The 22903-nt window shown below is 37.1% G+C and overlaps 2 protein-coding genes across 20 annotated transcripts in view; both read right to left on the bottom strand.

Annotated features, from left to right (window-relative positions):
- Positions 1–1679, bottom strand: part of SYNJ1 (synaptojanin 1) — a gene marked incomplete at its 5' end in the record, with an annotated part of 75472 nt that extends 73793 nt beyond the window's left edge. For 16 of the 19 annotated variants that reach the window (XM_079155884.1, XM_079155899.1, XM_079155898.1 and 13 more), the window contains 2 exons: positions 415–560; positions 1567–1664. In XM_079155884.1, the coding sequence (XP_079012010.1) occupies positions 415–560; positions 1567–1664 (244 nt within the window). Of the gene's footprint in view, positions 1–414; positions 561–1454 lie in introns of all 19 variants that reach the window. The other 3 variants (XM_079155887.1, XM_079155890.1, XM_079155891.1) reach the window with 2 other exon arrangements.
- Positions 1680–4566: 2887 nt separating this feature from the next.
- Positions 4567–22903, bottom strand: part of PAXBP1 (PAX3 and PAX7 binding protein 1) — a 31216-nt gene continuing 12879 nt past the window's right edge. The window contains exons 8-18 of the mRNA XM_079101341.1: positions 21763–21886; positions 18333–18432; positions 18140–18255; positions 16003–16202; positions 14827–14971; positions 13818–13939; positions 13250–13326; positions 12723–12789; positions 9751–9897; positions 7652–7806; positions 4567–5751 (exon numbers count right to left, since the gene is read on the bottom strand). Coding sequence (XP_078957467.1) covers positions 5634–5751; positions 7652–7806; positions 9751–9897; positions 12723–12789; positions 13250–13326; positions 13818–13939; positions 14827–14971; positions 16003–16202; positions 18140–18255; positions 18333–18432; positions 21763–21886 — 1371 coding nt within the window. The 3' untranslated portion in view covers positions 4567–5633. The remainder of the gene's footprint in view (positions 5752–7651; positions 7807–9750; positions 9898–12722; positions 12790–13249; positions 13327–13817; positions 13940–14826; positions 14972–16002; positions 16203–18139; positions 18256–18332; positions 18433–21762; positions 21887–22903) is intronic.

Below are 22903 nucleotides of genomic sequence, written 5' to 3'. Positions count from 1 at the left end.
TTCAACATGATACTCCAACAATATCAAATAATACCTATTACTGTAACTGATCTGCAAGAAAGAAATCGTGTTCATTCTAGTAAAAACTGTCAAGCAAGTCACTTTAAGGGTTAATGATGTGACATGACATAAACGGAAACGACATTTATATGGAAAAAGATATACTTTAAGAAGCAGCAAAAGAACCCCAAAATGCAAATTCCTGTAACCAAAACCTATAACCTCCTAGCATTCCCCCAACAAAAACCTACTAACAAAAACTTTACAGGAAAATAAGGTTTGATTAAAAGGAAATAAAAGCATAAACTGCTAGATATAATGAGAAGGCCGTCAAGTCTTTTTCTAAATGTTGAATTTGAGAATTTCAAATCAAAACAGAGACCATGCCCAGCTGATCTGTAACAGACGACTTACAGAGCACGGCCACAGCACCAGACTCGAACATGAGACATTCTTCCTTATGCCTAGTTTCCACTATGAGACTGAAAGGTGGGGGATCCAATTTGTGATAAATTCGAAATCCTTTGCTGAACGCCATTCTCCTTTCTTCAGAGGCAGCCCTGCGAATACCAAGAAAACCAAAGCAAATGAAGCTGAGGGTTCTTTCTGCTGCAAGGACTGCAAGGCATCCAGAAGTCCCTCCCTGCCAGGTTTTTGATTGCGGGGGGAGGGGGGCAGGCAGAGAAAAGAAGAGAGCTGGGATTGAATGGTTCATTCCAAAACCTCAGTCGTCACTAAATTCTAACCAAAAAGCTAAAGAATACACTACCAATTCTCTCCTCAAGACAGGTCAGGCTTTAGCACTGGAAGTCCATGAACAGTCTGGTTGAGATGAGTTTCCCGTTTAATTTATGTTTACCAAGGGAAAAATTTTGAGCGTATTTTCACTGGGGGTTATCAGCTTCCTGCTTCAAGATGTGTCACTGGGCTGGAAGGGAACCGACCGGGGAACTTCACGCCGACCCTCCGGGGCGCGGGGAGGAGAGGATGTGGGAGGGGAGGTTAGAACCCGGTTCAAAGCTCCTTAGGGGGCCGAGGAGGGAAAGGATTACCAGCCACCGCGGGCTCTCCCCGGGCGGCGGCGAAGGGCAGAAGCGACACAGGCTGCCGCCGCCGCCCGCCGGGCCCCAGGCGGCCGCCGCCGCCTGCGGGTACCGCAAGTGGGACCGATCCCTACGAAAGGAAGTCAACTCGGGGCAGGGAGCCGACCGGCAGTCTACCGCCCGAGAAAGCGGCTCCTTCCCAGGGGGACGGAGGCGCCCGGAGCCCAACGCCTCCATTATGCGCCAGAAGAGATGTCCCGGCGCTCAGACGGACCCGGTTTCTTTCCTGTGGGCAGGTTGACAGCCGCTGTCACCACAGCCCCCAGTCCAACGCCGCACCCCACACAACCCACAGTCTCTTCGCACCACCACGCCCGCCCTCCCGCACCCCAGCTGCGGCGCCACCCTCACCGCTCCAGCGAAGGCTGCGGCCCCCGAGACCGCCTCTAGAAGCGTCCGCCCGCCAACCCCGCAGCCGGTGGGTCTGGCCGCGGCTGCTCCCCGCCCCCCGCAGGGAGCTCACCTCTTCCTTCGGCTCCTCCTCCTCCTCCTCCCGCAGCCGCCGCCGCCACAGCCTCCGGAAGCGTCACTTCCGCTCCAGCAGACCCATCTCTTCCGCATTGCGCCGCGGCCGGGACGGAAGGCCCGCCCCATGCGGGAAGGGGCGGGGCGTAGGAGGGAGCCCCGCCCACCCCGTCCCCCAGCGCTGCCTGGCACCCGCCGGCAGCTGCTGCCTCCACCTGCAGCGACCTTCGCTCAGCCAGCGTGTCCCCTAGGCCGTAGCTGCAGGTCCCACCGTCGGGGATGCTGGGAGAGGGAGGATTCGGCCTCCCGGGTCCCCTGGCAAGAGCTTTCCAGAGCTCCCCAGCCCTCCTTGTGCGCGCCAGGGAGGGACTCCTGGGAAGAGTTTAGGGGGCTGGCTGTTGATACGTGCCCAACCTGGGCGTCAGGACCACCCCTTGCTGCCTCCCTCGGCTAGACCTACGAGGGGGAGGGGGAGGACCGTCAGCACGCCGCGCCAACCAGGTGGCGCCTGAAGAGCTGTCCATGGTGTCTCACAGCGATCTGCTCCGAGTTCTTATTCTAAGTTCCTGGATGGGCAGCAATAAGAAATAAGGCCGGTTTGAAACTGTTCTGTTCGCTACCTTTGTGTGTGTGTGTTCTGGAGCTTTCTGGAGCATTACAGTGAAGAGTGCTCAACTATATACGATGGAAACTCGGGAGTCACCAACCAGGGCTGAAGGCAGAGTTAAAAAATGGCTGTCCCTGGATGACGAATAGGTTTTGCCAACGGTGGAACTTAGTGACTAACGGCATTAGCCCCATAAATCTCATTTTTTCAACAAATCATGCCTGGGTAATGTCTGTGTCCCACAGACATATTCAGTTTTCACTTAACAAATTAAGATATGAGAATGATTGAAGTTGAAGCCAACAAAGCAAAAAGGAATTGAAAACCTGAAGAACCCAGCACTCTGAGAAACTGTTTCCACTTGTCTTTGCTTTTTCCTTTACCTCTTCCCCTTCTTGCATTTGCCAACAAAAGCAGAATTTAAACTTGATGCTGTGCAAAATCATTTCCCCCTCCAGGCCCTGTCATGTGACTTGACATTTCTCTATCCATTTTAGAGAAGCTGGACCCACCCTGGTTTCAGGGTGCTAAGGTAGCTAAAATTAATTAGAAAAGTCACTTTACGTCAAAGAGAAATGCAGACACTTGGATTAGTTCTGAAGACGAGAGATTTCTCTCAGTATTTCTTCTAAGAAAAAAAAAAAACGTTTTGCTGTTTCTAGTGGTTACCCATAGCAGCCTAAAAATTTAAATTAATATTAAAATAATCACTGTCAGTGGTTACTCATTCCCCTTTCTGGAAGAGTCCATTTCTATTGTGGATGGCACTTGACAAAACTAGATAGAAGTGGTTGAGAATGCAATTTTTCCTATTTGTCTTTTCAGCATAAATATATCCATACCCCTGATATGCACCAGTTGCTGCCATCACCACCCACCAAATTGATGGCTTAAGTAGCCATAGTTTTCAACTGCTTTGCTTGGCAGTTATATTTTTATGACAATGGAAATTAGTATTTTAAAGGTGGGATTGTAAACCAAACAACCCCAAAGCCCACGATTCCTTGCACATCACGTCTCTGGGAATCTACACAGGAAACCACTACATGTTCAGGGTGGGAATCATGGGTGCTAGGCTCTTTCTATTCCTAGATCCTTTTGATTTTGGACTAAGATTGGGTAAAAACTTCTGCCTTTGAATTACTGTCTCTTCCTTTAACTGGAGGGTAACAGGACATTTAGGTCACAGTTTTTTTCAAATCCTTTCAAAAATAGGTTATTTTAGTTGGAAAAAGCACACACCCAGGAGTTGAAAAACAAAGGCAATTTTACTAGTGACTTTTTAAACGTGTGATATCTTATTTATACACTGTTAACAGCATTTGAAAATAGCTGACCAAATTTCCACCAAACTTGACATATCTTTAGGGTGAGCTAACTTAAAAATACAAATAGGTGGCATACAGATTTAACAGTGAGATCCTAAGGGCCTGCAAGACAAGCCTCTTGATCCTTGAAACAGCAATGAGGCCTGTGATAACCTAAAAAATACTCCCCGCCCCCAATCCTAATCCTTCAAGCCTTGAATGAATGGTTATTCAGGTAGGAAAAAAATACTTTGCAGCAGTGATTGAAGTAAAGACTTTTGAGATCATATTGGATTACCCAGGTAGACCCTAGATGTAATCACAAGTCTCCTTATAAAAGTGAGGCAGAGGAGAATTAAACATACCCTCAGAAGACAGATACAGTGATAGGAGCAATGTGACTCCAAGCCAAAGAGTAGCAACAGCCACAGAAGCTGTAAAAGGAGGGATTTAATCTAACTATTGCCTTTACAGGAAGAATGGCTCTATTTACACATAATTTCTAACTTCTGACTTCTAGAATTCTAAAAAAACCAAATTTTTGTTCCCTGAACTGCTCACCCAATTTGGGGTAATTTATTACAGTAAATTAATTTCCTTCAAATGAAAATCTTCTGGTTGAGATATAGAACATTTGTCTCCTGCACAGTATACTAAAATTACCTTGCAAAGTTCTAGCTCACACCTGTTCCTGAAACCCCAGTAACCTGATGGACCTCACAGGACAAAATGTCTGAATTCACTGTAAGAATTCAAAACATATATGAAGAGTACTAGGCCTAAGGGGTTTGGAAACAGTTTAAAGTTTAAGGCCCAAAGACATATTTATGTTATGTTTTATTCACTGAAGTTGAGAATGTTATAGGCCAGTACAGTACAACAAAAATTCACCCAGAATGAATGTGTAGGGATAAGTGATATGTCCACAATAAAGATACAACTGACAGAGCAAGTACACTGCAAGATACTATTCTAAATATTACTTGCCTTGATCAAGGGTACATATGGAACTGTTAATCCTCACTATACTAGAGTCATTTGAAATGCTCTAAAATTAGTCATCAGTAAAATACAACAAAGGATGTATTTAAAAATTAATTTAATGCTTGGCTAAAGCATAATTACATATATAATTATCAAACAATAGTCCTTGATTTCCAAAAAGTTCCTCTTTTGAAAACCACAGAATCAGAAAGCATAAACTTTAAAACAAGTTCTCTGAATATTTACAATGTGGTACAAACATTATAGAAGACCATGGATATTAAACTGCCTGGGTGTGGCTAATCAGCAAGGCGTATTCTTTATTGCATATATAACTCACATATGTGGGATTTTAAATATAATGATAAGACTACTAAAATTCAAATGCATGTATCTGTAAGCTGGGCAGGGAGTAAAATTATGAATGAGACAGGACAGTCAGCCTAAACCATGCAGTTAGGTTGTGGGCTTATAATTTTCAAAAATTAAACTTTCACATTCCATTGAAACTATATTGCATATATTAGAGTTCACATGAAACCCACATTTGCTTGTAATGCTGATTCAAGGAAGAAAGTTCAACATTCACTCAATGACTAAGTCCATAACTCAACTCTCAATTTTAAGGCAGCACAGCTACAGTGATAGCAACGCTAACCAAAAGGGGATGAACATTTATTTAGTCACTTGCCAGCCCTTTTGTTACAACAGTGTAGTAATTTCCCTAAGACAATTTGCTACTGGATAATTTTCTGCTGTTAAAAGGCTTTCTCTGTAGAAAAACACCACAAATTTCCAGTGTGAAAGTCCATGGTGATATAAATATATATATATATATATCTATATACACATATGCATAATTACACAATTTACACTGCACACATTGTTTATAGAGGACAATTAACTGAGGGTTAATTTGAATGATCATACAAAATACTTCTGTAAACAAAGTATGACAGGCAGTAAGGAAAACATTCATAGACTCCTAGAAATAATCTGAATTCCTTTCCATTCTGAAGAAATCGCAGTTAAGGACACAGTATTGAATATAATGTTTTTTGTATTAAAATGAAAATCAGTATTTTACAGTGTAAGAAACTTTACATATATACAAAATTATACATTGGGAATGGTATTAAAGCAAATAGGCCTTTCAGTCTCATAGGTCTATTTTCCTTCAATCAAAGACTTGAATTCTTTCACATTGTGGTCACTTGCAACAGTCATAGCATGATCCAAAGCTCGAATACTTGCAAGAAGTTTTACTATCTGCTTTATGTTTTCCCTAAAGGAAAAAAAAAAATGTAGCAGCATTTAATTAGCACATTTAAGGGAAATTTGCTCTTGATGCTATGACAACTTTACAGAGATTTTGCAATTTGTCTAAACATGCATTTTAAAATATGGGAAACATATGAAAACTACATCATATAAAATTAAACATATATGTAAAATGACTAGCCCACAGACTGATAAAAACAAAAAATAATTTCACTCAGATGAATGGTATTAATCAACCAATGGTGGTATAAATACATATATGCATAATTATACAATTCATACTGCACATATCATTTATAAAGGGCAGTTAACTGAGAGGGTTAATCTGAATATCATACAAAATAAAAAAGCAATCTGTTCCCAAACTTCTTCGGAGCCCTGTCCCCATTCCTTCCTAAACCAGAGTGCCAACTCTTTTGGAGAACTCCTGGAACACAAAATTCTACTTGTGTGTCTTTATCATCAATCCATCAAGATCCTGCCTCAATTCCACTCCTCTGAATTCATTAAACAAAACAATCTGGTTTTCCTTACTGCACCAGCCAGAAGTCACTCTACCTTATTATGAAGGATCATCACATTTTAACAACATCAGAATTACCTAGAGTTGTTAAAACATTACCTGGCCCCACCCCAGAGTTCTGATTCCATGTGTGTTTGAACCTGAGAATACTCATTTCTAAAAATCTCCCAGGTAATGCTGATAGACAGGAAGCACACTTAAAGAATAGCTGTTTCAACACTTGAGTTTGACCCACTCAGGAGAAACAGCACACAACATGACAATATTGACTCATCTCCTCTACAACATTATAGTAATAAAGTTCTTTTGGGGCATAAGTTCTTTGCAGCATAAGGGGAATTTACTTTATGTGCACTGCACAGAGCAAATGCTTACATAGCTGAAGTTCTTTTCTATAGAAAAGCAAATATTTGTTGATAATTAACTCTCAAACAAAAAACCCTGTTAAGTATATGTAAATCAAAATTTTAAAAGTGGTAGGTTTTATGTAGTAAAAAAAATATATACTGAGAAAAGAAGTGCCAATAACAATCAACACCAAAATGATACACAAGAAAAAAATTAAAATGTAAAGCAACACTAAGAATCTTATTATTAAAAAACTTTACTCTGCTTTTAATTGTATCTCGAAAAATCAACAGGTTTCTCATAAGAACATAAGGCTCTTTTTGAGAAAGGGCAACAAGGCCCCCAAAATATTTCCTGAACAAAAAAGTTTTCTTATAGAGCTATACTTGTGGTATGTCTAAACAAATTGATATTAAGAACATACAAAAATCATAAAATTTTGAAAATTCTTTCAAAATGGACTAGTTACTATTACATATTTTTATGCTAAATTTTCAGCCTCAAATTATACAAATGCCCACAGAAAGAATAATGGTTCACTCATTCCTTCCCAGCAATTCCTGATAAAAATTAGGCATATGTTATTCTACAAATCATGAGTGATAACCTTTAGTCCATGATATGATAAAGAAAAGCATGGTCCATAAAGGTCCTAAAATTAGGATATTATATCAACATAATCTGGGTTTAAATGATCTTTTCTAGGATGCTATATAACAAATTGCACAGGACCTAAGTTCATGACATTCCTAGAGGTGTGTTCTCCCCAAATCTTCACTGAGAAGACAGAATATTCATTCTCCTCAAGGTTGACCCTTACCAGAAATCTTTCCCTAACAACCTCCATAAATTTAACATACTGAAAAAAGATAAAACTGCAAAAAAAAAAGTTATGTGTACTTTTGGTAGATTTACAATACTAAGTGATTGTACAATTTATATTAAGATGACTACTTACAACATTTTAATATCACTAAATCTAACAACTAAAATAGGTTACTGTTTCAATAAGTAATTGTAAATAAAAAGTTACCTTGCATTTCTTTTATCCACATCAGAGCACCCAATACTATTCCTGTAAATCGTATCTGCTAAGTGTACAAGGTATCGGCAGAAGTTTTCTAACTGAGAAATAGTTCTTTCTCCTTTCAGATTCATGAACCACTGTTTGGGGAAACAGTTGATTACCTACATTGAAAAGAATATAAAACACAATAGTTAAAACAGAATAAATGATAATATCTAAAAGCTGGATCTAAATAATGGGCATAATGTATTTAACCAGAAGAGGTGTTATTAGACTATATTAATTAGCCTGAAGAGATTTTTTTTAAGCCTCCTTTCTGTATTAACTATATATGGTTCAGATATTCAATTCCAAAGATGATTTGACCCATTTCTAAGTAATCTAGCTATAAAATGGATAACCAATTGCTTATTTTCCAGTCTTGCAAGATGCCCTAAATGAAATGAGTTCTCCTTTATGGACAGATGTTATATAAAAATGTGTGTATAAATATGGCCCAGAGCAAGGTTAAGCAAGATCCACACCACAGGTGCAACCCAGTGCAAGAGCCTTAGCGAGGTGTACAGAGCACCATGCCACGGAGTGCCACAGCTTAAGAAGGGTGAGGCTCGTTTCTTATAGAAAAAGGATAGCCTAGTGTGAGTAGTCACATCAGTCCAAATGGATAAAGAAGGCTCATCATTACTGGAACACAGGGATCACTGGAAAAATGACTGATTCCAGGCCTGGGCAGAACAAATACAGATTAAGACCAAAAAAACTCATGCCAGAAAGAAGAAAGCAAGTACTTCGACCAAATGAGGGGAAATGTTGTACGATTATAGAAGTTGACACTGAGGGGCTACACTCAGGAAATCTGGGACAATTTCTGCCAAATATGAGAAAAAAACTGAATTTATTCTTGACAGAATATCAGGAAAACCTAATTTGGGGAACATTCTAAAAAATAACTGGCCTATCATTTACAAAAGTGTCAAGGTTATTAAGGCCAAGGAAAGACCTGAAACTCTTCTGGATTAAAGGAGGCTAAAGAGATATAACAAACAGAATGCATGATCTGGGTACTTTTAATTATTTAAAAAAAAATTTGCGGTACTAGTGACTGAACACCAGGCTTTGTACATCCTAGGCAAGCACTCTACCACTAAACTATATTCCCAGCTCTTTTCATTTTGAGGCAGGTCTTGCAAAGTTGCCCAGACTGGCCTCTAACCTTCAATTTTCCTGCTTCAACCTCCCAAGTAGTTGGGAGTATAGGTGTGAGTCACCACACCCAGCTTCTGGGATTTCTTTTGCTAGAGAAGGACAGTATTGACATAACTGATAAAATGTGCACTAGGAGGCATTTCTAAGGATTAGGTAACAGTAATATATCTGTTAATTTCCTGATGGTAATCGTTACTTTATAATTGTGTAGGCCAATACCCATGTTTGTTGGAAATACAAAGAAACATATCTGAGGTAGTGGGGCATGATGTCAGAGACTTTTTCAGGGGGGATGAAAACTTTGTACTCCTACCTGCAAATTTTCATTAATTTTGTCATTGCTTCAAAAATACATATACTGTGTAACTTGTATATATAAGTGAAAAACAAGATATTTCTTAAATAAGTGAAAAGTAATTTATAACACTCAAAACTGCATTCATTTTAACTGAAAAAATTATCATGAAATCAAAACTTTTATTAATGCCAAAAAACACTGATATAAATAAATGAACAGATACAAACACTTTACTGGGGTACTAGGAATTGAGCCCAGAGGCACTTTACCACTGAACTATATCCCAGTACTTTTTATTTTTTATTATAAAACATGATCTCACTAAGTTGCTGAGGCTGGTTTTGAACTTGCAAACCTCCTCCTTCTACCTTCCAAGCTGTTGGGATTATAGGCCTTTACAACTGCACCCGGCACATTACCTACTTTGATATGAAAATACTAGGGGGTTGGGGATTTGCAACTATCTGGGTAAACTGATTGCCAGCCTTACAGTAAGTCTGGTAATAAAAGGCAGTCATAAAATTCTCATATCCCTCTTTGAACAAAGGAAACTTATTTTGAGTTATGTGCTTTAAAAACAATAATAGGTATCACAACTCACATTTTGGGCTTTTTTGATACTGTCATCTCCATATTCTGAATTCTGAAAAGCCATGAGAATGTATCTATTTAATAAACCATCAATTGATAACTCCTGAAGAGTTTTATTTGAGAAAATGCCATACCACTGAAGAAAATTTCCTAATAGCTAGAAAGAAGGGGAAAAAAAGAAGCAATGTTAAGCAATTAAATTAGGAATAAAGTAAATTAGTTACACAATAAAATGCCACATGAAATATATAGGATAATGCCTTGCCAAAGTACAGCACTTTTCAAGTGTCCAGCTATTTCCTAGAATAGTGGAAGGTTTGAATTTTAATTAGCTAAAATTTATATAGCCACATGTAGCTAGTGGCTACCATATTAGTCAGCACACATAACATTTTTCATCACTGCCTAAAGTACTACTGAGCAATGCTGTTTCTTAGAAAAGTGTCCTCTATTCAAAATTATGCCTCAGATAGTCCTATGAACTCTCAGAAGATAGGACGTTCTTGTCATTAACATAAAATGGAGGCCCTTTTCCATTCCACCAAAAGACTTTCTAGCTTATCAATAAATGGTAACAACTACCCAACCAAATGCTCAGGTGAAAAACCTGAATGCCATTCTTGGTCTCTTCTTCAACTTATTTAACTCCACCTCCAACCCATCTGTCATTTCTCTAGTTCCTGCTGCTGCCCTCATAGTCTAAGCTACCATTATCTCTTTCTGCAGCCTGCAGTTACTCCAGTAAAAACAGGAAGATGAGCTCTATAAAGTACCCTTTCTCAAACAGGGTTCTGTGAGAGAAATAAGTGATGAGTGACTTTCCTAGTTCCATTCCAGCCGCATAATAAAGAATTCATTATTTACAAGGGAGGCCTTGGGGGCATTAGGTATTAACTCAGAACACCAGGTGAAAAGAGCTACTGGCCTGAGCTAGAGTCCCAATTGTACCGTTACCAATGAAACAACTTTGGGCAGGTTATTTGTGCCCATCTGCAGAGTGAGAATAACAGTGTCTACTGTGGAGCCACTCTAAGGATTCAACGAGATAATGTTTAAAAAATACAAGTTCTCATTTTCACTACTACTACCCATGACCTCCACACAGCAGGAAAACATAATCTTTAAAAATGGTAATGTTCATGACCCTGCTCTGCTAAAAACCCTCCCATGACCCACATATATATATATATATATATAGTCGCCTACTTTTCAACAAAGGTACAAAAGCAATTCAGTGAAAAAGGATAGTCTTTTTAACAAAGGGTGGCTGAAACAAAAGAACCTTAATCCAGGCCTCATGCCCATCATAAAAATTAACTCAAAACAGATTATAGGGCTAAATATAAAACCTAAAACTATGAAACTTCTAAAAAAAGAGATAGAAGAAAAACCTTGCAACCTTATGTTAAGAGAAAGATTTTACAAATATGACATAAAGCATAATCCATAATAGGAAATTGATAAACTGGACTTCATCAAAATTAAGAACTTCTACACACAGAATACTATTAAAAGAATGAAAAGGCAAACCACACACACACACACACACAAAAAAAAAAAAAAAAAAAAACTCTGCAAATCATTACTCGAGGGCCTGGGGTTGTGATGCAGTGGTAGAGCACTTGTGTATTATTAGCATGTGTGAGGCACTGGGTTCAATCCTTAGCACCATGTAAAAAAAATAAAATAAAATAAAGGTCTTGTGTCCATCTTCCACTTAAAAAATATTTTTTCAAAAAATCATTATTTGACAAAAGGACTTCTCTACAGAATACAGAAAGGACTTTAAGCATAGTAAGAAAATAACAGCCCAATTTGAAAGCAATGAACTACTGATAACACACAATGTAACTGAATCTCAAATACACTGTCATATGAAAGAGGCAGACTCAAAAGGCTCCCTGCTATATTATAATTGTACAGATAAAAACATTCTTGAAAAGAAAACCATAGACATAATATACAGGGCAAGTGGCCAGGAGAGGTTAGGGTGAGCTTTGCTACAGAAGGGAATGGGAAATTTCTCAGAATGCTGAAAGTGTTACACATTTTTCATTTTAGTAGTGATAACACAACTACATTCACTCAAAACTCACTTACTATATACTAAAGAGTAAATGTATATAAATTATACTTTTTAAGTATTAATTAGTTGTTAGTAAGTATTAATTTATTAGTTGTTGAAGAACCTTTTTTTACTTTAATAATTTATATGTGGTGCTAAGGATGGAACCCAATGCCTCACATGTGCTAGGCAAGCACTCTACCACTGAGCCACAACCCCAGTCCTGTAAATTATACTTTAAAAAAAAAGTCCTGTAAATTATACTTTAAAGAAAAAGAATCTGGTGGCTTTCTATAACTTTTACCCATCAATCTTGCACATGACTTACTAGAGTCTGTCATCAAGACTCCCTAATACCTCTTAGCCATATGTATTTTCAGTCTCTGTAGGGTAGCTTGTTCTCCTTCATCTCACAGTCAAGTTCCATTTATTCCTCTGGTGCACAACCTTGGAGTGAAAGATGATCTCCTGCAACTAGCTAGTCAAGGTCTTGATGCTCCCATTACTACCTTGAATTTCTCCTTTAAAACTCATCACATCTGTGATTACCTGCTATCTGTCAACTGTGCTGGACTGTGAACTCCACAAAAGATCCACTTCTATCTCATTCAGTGCTAAATCCCTAAAACTCTGAAGAGACCCTGTACTCTATCTGCTGAATACATTAGTTATGGTTTATTTAGTTAGGTGGTTTGTTGGTAGCTTGGGCCTCACTTTGAAACTCAGAATTCATTTTCTCCTATGGAAATATCAAACTTAAATAAACTTTGGGAATGAAATTAGTTGGTAAAATGGAGCTTCTGTATTTATAAGTAGCTCTACCCCTACATAGCTAATCAAAAATGAAAATATTCTCAAAATATAACATGAAGTCAAACAAAATCTCAGTATATTTAAGATAGCCTATGAATACATACCTTAACTGAAGACCAAAACTGTCGTTGAAAAAACAAATAAGGCCCAGAATTTTTATTTTCTAAGACACTAGGAAAGAGAAAATACACCATGATCAAATATTTTATATATAAGTGCCCCCAAATGAATGATCCCTATAAACAAATATTTCTATAAGTAAAAGAGTTTAACAATAGAATTAAGTAGGGGGCTGAGGTATGTTCAGTGGTAGGACGCTTACCTAGCATGTGTGAGGTGCCGAGTATGCTGGGTACAGAACCCAGCACCTCAATAAAAAAAAAAAGTAATTTTTCAAACAATTACATTCTGGAAAATACTATGTTTAAGGGTCAACGAAAATTTATTTCTGAGGCTGAGTGAGAACAAAGAGCATTAACTGTTTTATGGCACTTAAGGGAATAACTTTCTGAGTTTATACTATATAGGTTAAGTTTATATTTCAAGCTATTTTTAGTCTTCTAGAATTTTAGAAGCCTTCTGTGAAAGAGAATGGAGAATATTATTCTTCATGTTCTTAATGGTCACTTACTTTTTTGGATATAAGGGCATGAACACATCATCATCTAAAGTTCTTCTCATTCTCAACAAAAGTGCCTTTAGGTATACCTAAAGAGTTAAAAAAGTAGATCACATGCTTCAATAAGAGCTATGATAATAAAAATAAGCCATATTCCAAACCATATAATTGTGTACTGAATTTTGAGTGAACCATTTTCTTAAATTTTTTATTTTCCTCACTGAAGGCCCTAAACTCATTAATATTTACAACTCTCTATTAAGTGACCCCTCAACAATTACCAAGAAATAAAGTCATTTAGAGATCTTTCAATCCCCTAGTCTACTATATGAAGATTTAAGATCAGACACATACTTTGCTTCTTTTCAAAATGAGGTCAGTAAAAAGTAAACAATGATAAAGAACACCTTTTTCACATTTAGCCAAGAACGTCCATGAAGGGACAACAGCATTAAAGGTTCATGATGTCCAAGTAGGAAAATACAATTTTTAGATGATTTAGAATAACCATTTATTGTCAACTCTTGTTCATTTTCAAAAGGAAGGGGGAAAAAAAAGTCTCTTAAAGATAGTAAATTACCTGGGTATTTTTATTTTCTGCATTCACTACTGAAGGATATCCATTTATTAATTTTAGTGTAATTCCAACCATTCTTGAAGTCTGTGTTGTAGAAAAAGGATCCCACATATTTTCTGCTATCACTATTAAGAAAAAAATAGGATATGTTGAAATACAAAAGTAAACTGCAGTTTCTTTAAATCTGATGTTAAGCAGTTCTATAATAAATGTAAATCCTGATTTATTCCTTCTCTCTATAAAACAAGCTTCAATGTTCTTTGTTCAATTAACTGTGGGAATGCTGAGCATACAGGAATGTGCAGAGGTGATACATTCTTATTTACGCTACTCAGTGAAAATAAAGATGGGGGGAGGATTTTTGTATACCAAAGGATGTCTCAGTATGAAGAATTTCTAACTAAACTTAAATTCATTATTCTTCTTTTAATTTTTGTACCAGGAACTACACCCAGGGGCACTTAACCACTGAGCCACATCCCCAGCCCTTTTTCTGTATTTTTTTTAGAGACAGGGTCTCCCCAAGTTGCTCATGGCCTCGCTGAGTTGCAGAGGCTGGCTTTGAACTCATCATCTTCCTGCCTAAGCCTCCCCAGCTGCTGGGATTGCAGGTATGTGCCATCACACCCAGCTATTTAAAGTTCATTTTTAATACTTAAAATAGGTTCCTATCCCCCTAATCTTTTTGAGAAATTGATGAAAGCACTGAAATTGCCCCCCAGATATGCTCACACATTACCACATCCCAAACTATGTATTCAGTTTGACTTCAGGCTGTCTTAGGGTCACTAAAACTCACCTACAAATCAATTACTGTCCCCAATTCTAGGCACACACAAACATGGTCTTCAAGTCTCAAGTTAAGAGTTCCCTACCGTCTAGCCATCTCTGGGCCTATTGTTAACTATTATTATTATGCAATGTTTATAAGGAAATATGCTCTAGATTAAAAACTCTCAAAAATAGATTTGGGAAGCCCAATGGTCTGAAATTCAGAAGACAGGAGATTTACCTGTTAGTTTAGGAAGAATCACCTTTTCCACAATGGTAGGTAGTAGTGCAACATCTACATCATCTTTTTCTTGCTCTCGTTCTTCACAACCATAAAACAGCAAAGACTCAAACCACAGCATATTCTCAAAGTCACGACATTTTGCCTAAACCGTTAAAAAGATACCCAAACAGTTAAAATAGTGACTGCTTCCATTTCAAGCCAGAAGTAAGAGAAACTAGATTTAGCCTTTAGTTATAATCAGTAAAAACTGGACAAAATATATGAAACATGTATTTCCAAATGATGGAACAGAGGGAGCAAGGATTATGATCCACTAAAGGGACTCAAATGAAGTGAGATGCTGTCTCAGGACACTAGAATGGGATGAGGATTCCATGCAGAGCACAGTAGACTTGCCAAGTTGATACAGCAGTGGAAATTCTAAGAAACTGAGATTGTTGAAGTTGTAGGGCAAAGGAAGAAGCTATATAGTAAAAGACCTCCGAATACACACAGATTTGAGCCTCCACTAAATACCAAGACAGACACACACACAGGGGACACTCCACAAGGCCTGACAGAGCTTGTGAGTTAAATGGTTCCAGAGCTCATTTATTTCAGTTGTTTCCAGGGCTACACTCACAGCTCCCTTGTCCTTATAATTTACATATTCAACCCAGTCAACATCAGTCACAGAGATACACCCAAATTACTGTAACTTTCAAAACCCTATCATAAACATCACTAGTCTCAAATAGCCAGTTCTAGTCTCTTCTCTTACATAGAGGCCAAAAGGCCCTATTGGTTCTATTTCCCACATTTAATTTGTCTCACCCTCTCAATTTCCACTGCCACTGACTTAATTCAAGACCTTTCCCACCTATCCCATTATGCTTTCCCATTAGGTTAAATTCTGCTAGGATAAAAGGACTAAGTTCTCACTATTCACATACATATACAAGAGTTACTACATATAATTTTAGTTGAGCAAGAATTTATATGTAAATCAAAAAAGGGAAAGGATGAAACTTCAAAAAATCATAAGATTATTCCCAGATACAGTCTATATTAGTCATAGTCCATGCCCTATCTCCTCTGAAAAACATGTTGCTTAAGCATATATCTCTATTTTAAGACTAAAATGACAGAGGAATCACATTACATTGCTTTCCAACAGTGATGGAAGCCACTCACCTCAAGAGGAGTCCAAGTGAGAAGCTGCAGTCTGATGAGGGGGTTGAACAACTTTGGCAAACAAAGGCCAATGTAAGCATCCTTGTAGGACATGTAGTATTTTGAACGCCACGCTTCAAACTGTGATTTAATGCAGTCAATTGAATAGAAACTCTCAAGGACATCTTCAAAAACCTTGCTGGATTCTTTTGAAATGCGATCTAAAACAACAACAAAACCCCACAAAGAATCATAATTTAGTGTAAAGTAGAAAAAAAAGTCAGTTCACTATTTTCACTGAAGCTTGAATATCAATAAGAGGCTCATTAATAAAGGACTAATTTATTAACTGCAATTTAGAACAAAGGATAAACAGAAGTTTAGGTTTATTTTATCTTTTAGGAACTCCAATGCATAACCAGTTCTTGTTTTTGCAAGTTTCCAATGTGTACAACTTTTTTTCAATATATGCAATTTTCTATTACAGAAACTTAGTTAAGTAATGCCACTCCCCTGACATGGTTCAAATTTCAGCAACCATGTTTTATCAACTATAATTGCTTAAAATACAAATTTTGCTGCTGCTAGTTTTTCAGTCCACAAAATGCTATGTAAATTAGTTATGCATCATGATCAGTGACCAATCATGTCCCTTTTTCAAGTCTGTTGGTAGCTGAGCGTGGTGGCACGTGCCTGCAATCCCAGGTACTCCAGAGTCTGAGGAAGGAGTACAGCTAAGCTGAAGACCAACCTTGACAACTTAGCAAGATCCTGTCTCAAAATTTAAAAAATGGGCTGGGGATATATAGCTCAGCAGTGCAGTATCTCTGGGTTCAGTACCTAGCAACGTGCACACAATCTATTGGTGATTACAATAATTTGACACAGTCAAGTTTCAGAAGAATAGATGCTAGGATTTTGAAGTGAAAAGTTACTTTGGAATAGATAGTTGTGTGATGCTCCAGATGATTTAGGAAATCTTTTTAATGGAGAGATCAATCTTAAGACCCCTTAAAGTGAGACAATCTAGCATTTGTCGTGTGAAATTATATAAGAAACAGCATCCTCTATGAAGTATTTTTGTAAAAAAAAAAAATTTAACCAGAATCTAATTAAGCATTCAGACCCTGAATTCCAATTTACAAGAAAAGTAAAAAATAATGAATAGAAGAACAAGTTAAACAATACCACAACAGACAGATAAATGCAGAATTGAGGAGGTTTTCTATAAGTGGCCTAGTCTCTTTAAAAAGTTAATGTCTTTAAACAAATAAACAAGCAAGAGTGAGTATTAATAGATACTCATTTCCTCTAGATCAAAAGCTATAACAACCAAATGTGAAACATGAATCTTGGGAAGATCCTGATTTCGAAAACAAGCAAAACATCAAAAAAACAAGAGTTCAAAAAATTGTTTTTCCTGAGATAACCACTGAGAAAAATTGATAGGGTCATTATATTAAGAAATATTAGTTTTCTTAGTTGTGTTAATGGTACTGTGATTACACACAGTGTTCTTATGAAACACTCCAGCTGTTTTTAGAGGTGAAATGTCATCTACTATAATTTACTTTCATAGTTTAACACCATGCACACACAGATAAAGTGAACTTGGTGAAAAGTAGGCACTGTTCAAACTGGGTGACAAGCACATGGGTGATCACTGCTATTTCTCAAAATTTCTACACATTCAGAAATATTCACTATGAAATAAGTAGGAGGAAATAAGCTTCTGTTATGGCTAGCAGACAACACAATTTCAAATAACTACAGCCAAAGGTGGGAAAGGTATATTTCGGGACCCTTTGGGAATGCCTGGCATCTAATTAGTCCTCTTGATAGAAATTATTCATGATTCCCCAAAACAGAAAGCTCCTTCAGACCAAGTGCCCCAATGTCCTGCTATACTTTTCCAGATTAGATAGGCTGCAGCACAGCTATACCAGGGTTGAACATTTTTTGGTCACTTAATATTCTCAAGAGTAATATCAGATATGCTCTTCAAGTCCTAAATACACCTGAATTTTCTGAGAATTCAGCATGATATTCGTTATACAATTTAATATAGAGGCCACAAAAATTTCAACAATTTCCTGGTAAAAAACACAGCCAAGTAAAAACCAAATTGACAAGTCTTATTTCCAAATAAAAGTCTTACCTTTTTCCAGATTGAAATTAGTAATGTCTGTGGAAGTTTCCTCATCATCACTAGAAAGGCCTTCAAGGTGATCTGCCATCTTCCCGGTTTGTTCTCTGGCTTGTCTACGACGAGTCCTACAGACCAACACGAAGTTAGATAAAAGAGATTCCTCCCTTCCAAACAAAGCCACAGTAAGCATCTTTAGAATTACCTCCTAGCCTCTCGCTCTGCAATCCGACGTTTGGCATGCTCTTGATACAGTGCCCGATCACGCCCAAAGGAATCAAGGTTTGGTGCCATCAGTGCTTTATCTGTAAAACAACAATAGTTAAAATTAAAGGCCTTCCTTCAACAATACTGAGGAAAGAGTTTGTACAGAACAAGCCATTATGACAGACTGCTTGCTAATCTCAACAGCAGGATTCTGTAATAACGGTAAACTGGATAGGATTTTAGTTTAGAACATATCTCAGTATTATTCTGGGTTCCCATGAAAAGAAGTAGAAAAATTAAAGAATCAATTTCTCATTAAGAGTTCAACAACCCTACCCAAATGCAACTGGGCTTATTCACTATTTTGATGTTTAAGTAACAGGACTAGTTTATGCTATTATGACCAAACAAAAAATCTAAATTACCTGTGCAAAGGGGAAATAAAAGATTATATTTTTAAGAAAGAATTTAGGCATCACATATCAAATGGCATGAAATGACAGCAAAGAAACAGGTAGAAAGACCTAAGAAAATATTGTTGTTGCCAAGAGTTTAATGATTTATTCTATTTTACTCTAATTTTGCTTTGTAGGAATTTATTCTTAGACGAAGGCAACACTGAAGACTAAAAGTCCTACCTATCTGAGTAGGGTCAGTTTATACCTTCTCAAGCAGTACTCTTCCACAACAGACTTTACTTCTCTCTCCCTACTTCCTTCTATTTTCCATCTCTCATTTTGCAAACTTTCTAGGGCAATTTTCTAACTTTGGTTTCTAACTCTCTTATTTAAATGTATATTTTATTTACCATACTTTTAGTTTCTAAGAAGGGACTTCTTATTTTTACAAAACCATTCTTCTATAGTATCCTATACTTTTGTTAAGATACCTTCTATTATGTCCCTGAAATTATCAATTAAGTGTTAAACTTTTCTTTTGCCACCAACACTGTTTCTGCAATCCCTCTGGTCCCATGTTGATGGTAGTCTTTCTGGTGATAACTAACAGTCCATTCACATATACAGAGCATGAATGGAAGTTCTGTGTGCACAAGGTGGGAGCTGTCAAGAAGTGCCATCTCCATCAGATCACTGGTAGGGTGCCAACTATTTTGTTGGGCTCCCCAAAAGTTAATGCTCCAATATCTTTCCTCTGGACCCATTCTATTTTGCCAAAAAAGACTCCTTGGCTCTCTTTCCTACAATGGAAAGGTTGGGGAAAACATCTATCTGCTATACTTCACTCACTTCTACATTTTACCCCCATACTATGAAGACACTCTGGAAAAATACAGGATCCTAATGGGAAGGAATAAACCTAAGTTAAGGGATTGGGGATGAGAGGACCAGAACACATGTAAGATGAATGAAATCCATTCAAGGCTTGTGCATATTTTTCCCCACGTATCAAGAGATGTCACTACAACTGGCAACAGGAAAAACAAAACTGAAAATTAGTTTTCCACTTCAGTGTATCCTATTCTACATCTTACTATTTTTAAAAGCTGACATTTTTTAACTGAATTCTTCATTTGTATTTTAAAATAACTGATATAAGGAAGAAGGTATGTTCCAGAGTTCATTAGTTAATAATGTCAGTTTAGATGACTAAAGTGATGGCCTCCTTCACTTCTGTAAGAACTGTTTACACGTAATCACAGGTTGCAGATAAATGCTTATGAACAGATGAAATTTCAATATATGCTTTGCTTCTTAAAAGAAGAAAAAAATCAGAAAATGAACCGAGTCAGTGTCCCATGTAATTTTCCTCAATCTTTGTCAATTAATGTGTATTCCCACTAGGATAGTATTTTTCATTTTCCCATTATTTAAATTCTTTCCAACTTTCCATCTAAAATTAACATACATCATTCAACTCCTACTTCAAATTCCATTGTAAGTAAATAGCTGCTTATTATGAAAAGCAGATTATAGATGGGAGGGAAGATTTAATAAGATATATAGCTCACACAAACCATTTAACTTGAAAGGAAATTATTTTCCTCCTTCCAAATCATGTTTACCTGTAATCTTCCCCAGAAATCTCGTTTTGTCTGGATCAAAAAGTGATCTGGGAAGGATGCATTAGTCATTTAGGTGCCCAGTGTTAAGTCAACTTAAACTTCTGTGGCAAAAATGGGTCAAAGCCATTTATAAAGCTCACAGATGAGTCTGTCTCAGCTCTGAGGGCCACATTATCATGTTTTTAAGACTCTCCAAAACCCATGTGACACACAGGAGGACTCTTTCCCAGAATACCCTGTATGGCAAAGCACTGGCTCTAAGAAAAACATGAAGACTCTTTGCATCTGAATTACCTGGAATGGTTGTTTAACATGCAGATTTCTGGACTTGGAAGACCTAGTAAGAATCTCTAGGGACAGGACCAGGAAATCTGCATTTAAATGAGTATCTCAGGTAATTTTGATACATACTTTCATTTGATACTATGGACACAGGGAACAAAGTGGTGACATACAAGCCATGAAGAACCCACATTAGGAAAATTCCTATTACATCAATATGGAAGTCAGTGGGAAAAATGAAATCGAAGAGCTTTTTAAAACATGATTAAAGAATCTCAGCTATACTATTTAAAAAGAGATTTCCAGGGCTGAGATTGCGGCTCAGTGGTGGAGTGCTTGCCTAGCACATGTGGAGGCACTGGGTTTGATCCTCAGCACCCACATACAAAACTAATAATATAATTATTTTAAAAATCCACTTAAAAAAAAAAAAAAAGATTTCCAATTAAATTCGGTTTTCCAAAATTCAAGTCACAAGGAAAGGAATATAAATTCATTAATTTCTACACTTTAGACTAAATTTCAAGAATTGTAGGTTATCAACTAATGTAAAGGAAACCCAGTATGTGAAGTGGAAGGAAATATTTAAAAATACAAAAAACCCACAAAAATTTGCTTTATCCGAAGGGCTGATGAAGCTCAAAACTCCTTTAATCTCCCTCCCACTTACCATGAAACTCCCCAGTCCCTAAACTGAAAATCATTTACTATGAACAAAAACAGCATTTTTATCAGTGTTATGGACAGAATGAAAACAAAAAAATAAAAGGCCAAATAGTGATTAAGATAAAATACTGATAATATACTTTCTATACTCTTAGGGGAAATGAAAAAATATGTCCAAAGAACAGTAAGACTGACAGTGTATTAGTGCATGTTCTTGACCTTCTTTGTGAGGCCATGTTTTCTTAAACACAATTCAAGTACATGCTCTTATAATTCTGCCTGACACAAGAACAAGAAAACTTCTTTAAAAAAAAAAAAAAACAAAAAAGAAAAAAAGAAAAAGAGAAAGAAAAGAAAAAGAAAGGAAAAAAGCTCCTCCATCTCTAATTTTCAATTAGGCTGCACTAAGTAAACAAGGTTGTTTAATGAAAAATAAAAACCTTCAAGATGGACTGACTTGAATGGCTTGAAAACTCCGAAGATTCATCTTTAATATCATCTTGTCGTCTTTGGACAAGGCGGGAAGCTCGCTGTTTGTACAGCTGATGTATTGCTGATTCAAGTTCATTAATCAGTGGCACCTGTAAAAATACAACACACTCCGTAACACCAAACTCCTCAGCTGCTTACTTATTTGAGGGTTCCATACTATTTCCGGATTTCTGAAAAAGTACCCTCTCTATGGACAAAATAATCATGAATCCCCAACAGGACATGAATAGCAATTCAACTTTGCAATGCTTATGAAACATCACTTCTTCTTTAAATCCATGTAAGTGCAATAATGTCCAGTGCCTAGTTATTGGAGCAAAAGTTTGGTTAAGAAATTCAACAATTCTATATTAACAGAGAGAGCAAGTAAAGAAATGTCAAAAGTTTTAGTGCTTATCTTTAGAGAATACTGAGTACTTAGAAGCCTTGTTAATGTCCATTTTTAATTTTTTAAGATCTGCACCACAATTTTTGAAGATTAAAGTAAACCATCTCCAATGTGCAATGCCAAAATACCCACAATGGCTCTATGAGTATATAAGAACAAGAGTCTGCTGCTAATTGCCCAATACTGGACACTTAAATTGCTCTGTCACTCATTATATACCAAGTCCCTTATAGTACTTAATTGTACTATGAAATTTTATTACACATTTCATATGTAACTGACTGATTGATAGGGCAAAATTTCTAGCTATCACTAATCTGTCTGAAATCAATACATATCAAACTTAGAAAGTTCTCTTCCTTTCCAATGTTTAAATCTTCCCATATTCTGTAATAAAATTCTTCACATAAACTGTCAACTTACAAAGTCAATAAAAAATTTTTCCACACTAATATTCATAGCTAATTCATTTACCTGATTCATACAGACTACAAAAGCTTATAGAATTTAAGACCTAAGAGTCCAAAAAAGCCCCAGAAAGCTTTCTCCTTTATAAATACTTTATACTTTAACCAAATGCTATGAAACTTTCACAAATCACTAACAACCACTACACATACCTGAGGAAACCAGAAATTCTAGTTTCCTGATGGTTAGTGCAAATGTTAAATATACTACTTAAGAGTTTGGGAACTCTGGCACCAAGTGTTATAGCAGC

This window comes from Sciurus vulgaris, assembly GCF_902686455.1.
Source record: "Sciurus vulgaris genome assembly, chromosome: 10".
NCBI classification, from domain to species: Eukaryota; Metazoa; Chordata; class Mammalia; order Rodentia; family Sciuridae; genus Sciurus; species Sciurus vulgaris.
Note: the sequence above shows the minus strand (reverse complement) of the source record. Positions and strands in the feature narration are given on the sequence as shown.